Source organism: Ambystoma mexicanum, chromosome 1q (assembly GCF_040938575.1).
Source record: "Ambystoma mexicanum isolate Mex_15411 chromosome 1q, UKY_AmexF1_1, whole genome shotgun sequence".
Taxonomy (NCBI): domain Eukaryota; kingdom Metazoa; phylum Chordata; class Amphibia; order Caudata; family Ambystomatidae; genus Ambystoma; species Ambystoma mexicanum.
The window spans coordinates 639371363-639377362 of record NC_090922.1 but is presented as its reverse complement, the minus strand read 5'-3'; the positions used below and the strand labels follow the sequence as shown (position 1 = coordinate 639377362).

General features: G+C 44.8%; 1 protein-coding gene across 1 annotated transcript in view; it reads right to left on the bottom strand.

Moving 5' to 3' along the window:
* Positions 1–1841: 1841 nt before the first annotated feature.
* GCLM (glutamate-cysteine ligase modifier subunit) overlaps positions 1842–6000 on the bottom strand; it is a 428794-nt gene continuing 424635 nt past the window's right edge. Inside the window, exon 7 of the mRNA XM_069641224.1 lies at positions 1842–2271. Coding sequence (XP_069497325.1) covers positions 2099–2271 — 173 coding nt within the window. The 3' untranslated portion in view covers positions 1842–2098. The remainder of the gene's footprint in view (positions 2272–6000) is intronic.

Here is a 6000-nt window from a genome sequence, read left to right as displayed (position 1 = left end):
GACTGGCCAAGGGTGAAACTCATTTGCCTGTTCACCTGGATCATACTTACCAGCTGCCAGGATCCCTTCCAAGACAGTGGCACCCTCCCGTCCAACTCAACTGGTGGAACCAAATTACTCTGCTAGACTGTGGGCCCTGACTCAATGATGCTACTCCTATTTATCAAGTCAGGCTCCCAGCCCACCCTCTTCCATCTACCCTCGTTCTTGGCTCTCTCATCCTGTCCCACTTACCCACCCTTCCACCCAAAGCCCCTCTAAGCTGGAGAGTTGCCCATTTGAGGACACAATACAGTAGAAACATGAGTCAGTCATAATGTGATGGAAACCCACAGTAATTGCTTGTACCGCTGGCCAATGATAATGTAAAAATAAAAATAAATTGCAAACCCCAAAAACACAAGTTCATACTATAGGGCAACAAACTCATTTGCAAGTTTTTGGGAGCTCAAAAAAACCTCAATTTAACCAGTACCTTCTGAACTCCCCTGTGCAGGTCTGTACATGGGAGGAATGCCCTTCAGATGTTAAATTCCTCACACATTGCAGTATTCAACTTTTTAATGGCATGCTAAACTAAGTTGGGGCAGGGGTGAGAAAGAAAACCTGCTAGAAAGTTCTCAGGAAGGCATGAAAGGTTGGGATAATGTCAGTTATGGAAGGGTCAATCCTGCCGAGGGCTGTATGTCAGGCTTGTACCTTTAACGATCAGTGGTAGCACAGTCATCCACATATCAGGCTTATGGTTCTGGAAGGCTGAGAGGGAAGAGTACAATCAGTCATGTGTTAGGCATTTGACACATAGAATCTGGTGTGGGGAAGTTGTGGGTCAAATAGTTTCTCCACATGAAGGAGGAAAGAGCAGTGTGAAATGAGACTAAGCACCTCGCAGGTCTCTTGGAAGCTTGTGGGGCTGGGGCTTTTAGGAGGCTCCTTGGGCTGGTTTGGATCGAGTCTGGCCATGAACCAATGTCTCAGAGGCTGGTACAGTGGCATGGGACAAATTGATATAAAGTCTCAGGTCTGAATGTCGTGACATCCCCTCCTCGCAGCATCTTTATTGTTTGTAAGAGTGTTACAAGAGGTATGTACAAGGCCCCCTGTCAGTGTATTGAAAATCTTCATGGATGGCCTTCACTGTTGTCAGGTTTTACTTATGCCCACCCATGATTCAGGAACTTCTGTTAGCCCCAGCATAAAGCACTTGTTATTTTGATGCACTTAATTACCAGCTCATTTCCCCCACCCCCGTGCAGTTAGTCGATCTTAATGTTCCTGGAGCCTGTGAACGATCAGATTCTTCTTCCGCTGGTGTCAGGGGGCAACGCAAAACTAGTGGTTGGCACCATACAAAATCCCAAAAAATGTTTTGACATGTAGGGAGTATATTTTGTGGCACTAGAACAACACTAAAATTTGAATGGGAATTCGGATCTGCAAGACTAAAAGCCCTCAAAATGGCTTACAAAGCAGCATTGCTTATTACTAAGCATTATGTATACAGCGATGAGCAGTGAGGCCTACTGCAAACAGTAGACTATAATAGCATCACGTTTTGCAACTTATTTTATATTACTTAACTAGAGATACTGTAATAGTAGCTTATCTCATAAGCAACTATGGTAGTACCAGCATTAGAGAATTTTGCTCTTACAAAATTAAGTGTAACTGGCAAATCTGAAAGATTTTGGGTTCAGTCAATTCACCATGCTTCACGCTAGGCAACCCTTTAATCCAAGCAGAGTACTGAAAATGAAATACATGTACGACTGAATAAATATGTACACATACCGAAAGCAAGGTGAAAGCTAAAGCAACGTAACTAGATCTAAAACACAACCTCAAATGGAAAATACAATATTTAATGACATACACAGTGCATATACACAAATAGTCTCCGCGACAGGACATTTATTTTACAAAATGGGGTTAAGAACGTGATTTTTTATAAACATCTTGGTCTGACACCAGCAGGACTTTACAGTTTTCACTCTTCGGCAGAGAGCCTCTTCAATCGCCTTTGTGCAAGAGTCTCATGCAAAAAAGGCAGACGTACGAAGCTCCAAATCAGCCAGGACATACTTGAAAGCATGATGCACTAGAGAGACACATTTCGTTTGGCTTGTAATATATAGCCTTTAGACTTTATAATTCCTCTGCTCTTAACAATAACAGAGTATCGCAGCAGCCACAAGGGTGCCCATTCATTAGACCGACTGCCTTCAATGGTTTCCTTAATGGCTTCCTGTAAGCTCGACTCGGACAGCAGTTCTAGAGACAAAAATAAAGATATTCAAAGTATTAACCATTCCGCCCAATTATACATATGTATATATAACTTCACAAAACATAACGGATGCTTTCAGTTAAAAATGAAAATACGTAAAGGTTTTACAGTTCTCCTGGGGTCCAGGGATTGAAGTCCATGTATAAGTCATAGGGGAGCACACAGTATGTGCAAGTCGTTTCAGACAATTATGAAATATGATATAATGGGGCAGGGATAGGGATATCGAAGGGAAACCTATGCCAGAAGGGAATAGTTTCTTACCTGTAACTCCATTTCTCCAGCATTGGTATCTTTCATGGATTCACATGCTTAGAATATTCCACGTCGTCAGGCTGGGAACCCTCGGTATATTTATAAAGACGTTTTCCATAGGAAATATTTCGACACTTCTGTGTCCTATCTACGTCGTTTTGGGCAGCTTACGCCTGCCCCAATAGGACGTAGTGGTATAAATAGCCCCGCTCTCGCGGCTCCCTTCAGATTTTAACCCCCAAAGTAGTATGGGGTATATAAGGTTTGCATGCAGGGGAGGCCAGCGGGCACATGTGAATCCATGAAAGATACCAATGCTGGAGAAATGGAGTTAGAGGTAAGAAACTATTCCCTTCTCCAACATTGGATCTTTCATGGATTCACATGCTTAGAATAGATTGTATAGCAGTACCCCTAATCTGGAGGTGTGTAATGCAAACCAATATCATCATAGTCACACCTGCATTTAGCCATGGAAACAACTTTCAGTCATGGTACATTAACAGTAAAAGCAATTAAGATACATTGATAGAAGGAAAACACCCCTCTATGGGGCTTACCTTACTGAAACAGGTGTCGTAGGACTGCTCGCCCCATCTGCATATCCTCTGCCTGTTGCTGCTTGAGGCAATAATGCCGGGTAAATGTATGCGGCACCAACCAGGATGCTGCTTGACAGATATCCCCCAGCGGGATTCTGGACCACAATGCCGCCGATGACGAAGTGGATCTGGTTGAATGGGCCTTTGGGTACTTTTCCAGCGGCTTCCCTGCTTTCGAGTAGCACAAAGCAATCTTCGATGATACCCAGCGGGCAAGTCCTTGCTTTGAGGTCGCTTTTCCCTTTGCCGAAGGGCCATAAGCCACAAATAGTTGTCTTGTACCTCTAAAGTCTTGAGTACGATTGAGGTACTCTTTTTACATCCAATGTATGGAAAGCTTTTTCCGTGAAAGACGAGGGTGTTGCGAAGAATGTTGGCAGTACAATAGAAGAATGTTTGTGGAATACAGTTGGAACTTTTGGTATAAAATGAGTGAGGGTTGGTTGCCAATACCACCTTGTCTTGGAAAAACCTCAAGTATGCCGGATCAATAACTAACACCTGTAGTTCCGAAAGTCGTCTTGCTGAAGTAATAGCCACCAAAAAGGCTAACTTCCATGATAAGAATTTTAAAGATGACAACAACATAGGTTTGAAAGGCGCCTTCATTAATCCTGACAGTACCAGGTTGATACTCCAGTTGGGAGGAAACTTTTTGGTTGGGGGAAAAGTTCGAAATAAACCTTTTAGGAAATGTTTAAACTAATCGGTCACTAAACAGTGGTGTTGAATGTCATTTTACGAGTGAATCTAGAAATGGGTGCCAGATGAACCTTTATTGAAGAAAAAGATAAACCCCTTTCTGCTAAGTGCAGCAAGTATGGAAGAAGTTGCTCTGCCGCAATGGTCAGGGGTTCTAATCCTGGTTGATCCTTGTACCACATGCAGAATCTCCTCCACTTACATGCATACGAAGTATTCGTGGATGGAGCCCGTGCTGCTTGTAAAATTCGTCGACAGTCCGATGAAACGGTTTGGGCCCCAAATTCGGAGAAGTCAGGAGCCAGGCTGTCAGGCTGAGGTCGTCCGGGTCGTGATGCCAAACTGCTCCCTTGTCCTGAGATAGAAGGTTCGGAATCTTCTGGAACCTCACTGGTTGCGTTATCGACAGCTGGAGTAGGTCGGAGAACCAGGACTGTCTCTCCCAGTAAGGCGCCACTAGGATCACACGACATGGGCATTTGTGAATCCATTGTAGAGTTCGTCGGATGAGTGGAAACGGAGGAAACGCATACACAAACTTGCCCGTCCATGGGAAGGAGAATGCTTCCCCGAGTGAGTCGGGTTGTGGCCATCTGCTCGCGTACTGTGTGCACTTCTTGTTCTCTCTCGTCGCAAAGAGATCCAGGGAAGGATGGCCCCCTTTTCTGAAAATATTCGCCAGTTGTTGGTCGTTCAACTCCCACTCGTGCAGTTGATTCATCTCTCTGCTGAGAGAGTCCGCTTGTAAATTTTTTACTCCTGGCAGGTGATAAGCCAATATACTTATCTTCTGTTCGAGAGCCCAATGCCATATTTCTTGAGCTTCGGTCGAGAGAGTTCTGGAACAAGTACCTCCCTGCTTCCTCAGGTAGAACATTGTCGTTGTATTGTCCGTCAATATTCTTACGACCGATCCCTTTATGCGTGGCAAAAATGATTTTAGGGCCCAACGTACCGCCCTCAACTCCAGTACATTGATATGAAGGGTCGACTCTTCCGGTGACCACTGACCTTGCTCTTACAGGGACTCCAGATGGGCTCCCCATCCTGTCAGAGATGCATCCATCACCACCGTCATCTGAAACTCCGGTTCCTGCAGGGGCATTCCTCTCGTTAGATTGTCTGAGAGTTGCCACCAGTGAAGCGCTTGCAGAAGTTTGTTGCTGATAGTCAATTTGTCTGACCATAATCCCAGATTTTGGGACAATCGGTCTGCCAGAAACTCTTGTATTGGTCTCATGAAGAGACGACAGTTGTTTACTAATGGGATACTCAAAGCCATGGCCCCTAGTAGAGACATGTATTTTCTTACTGACACTCTGGTGTTGGCTTTCCACTCCTTTGCCTTGTGCCCGAGTTTGTAAACTCTCTCCAAGGATGGTTTTACCAGTCCTAACTGCGTCTGGAACTCCGCACCCAAAAACACTGAGTTCCTTTAAGGGAGTTAAGGAGGACTTCTCGAAGTTGATCGCAAAGCCTAACCGCTGCAGAAGTTGCATGGTGGCTTTTAGACTTGCTTGTGCTATTATCGGCGACGACCCCCTTACCAACCAATCGTCCAGATAAGGGTAAACATGATGACCTTTTCTTCTTAGCCAAGCTGCTACTGGAGCCAAGCACTTTATGAATGTCCTGGGAGATGACTTTAGTCCGAATGGGAGTACTTTGAACTGATAGTGGGTTCTTCCGACAACGAACCTCAGAAATATTCTGTGTCGTCGACGCATTGGCATATGAAAATATGACTCTTGCAGGTCTAACGACGCCAGAAAATCCCCCGGCTGTATAGATCGGATAGCCTCTTGAAGCGTAAGCATTTTGAACTTCAGACTTTTCAATGTCTTGTTGAGATCTCAGAGGTCTAGAATGGGTCGCCACTTGCCGTTGGGTTTTTTGACAACAAAGTAACGGGAGTAAACTCCCTGACCTCTCAGCCACCGGAACCAAATTCTATAGCCCCTTTTTGCAGCATAAGCACGACTTCTTGTTGTAATATTTGAAGATGGGGATGCGCCGAAAACACAGGTGGAATGTGCAGTGGCACGTTTTTGAACTGCAAAGAGTGGCTTAGTTTCACTGTGTCGAATACCCAACGATCCAATGTTATTTTCTACCACTGGTCGACGTGACAAGACACTCTGCCTCCCAGGACGT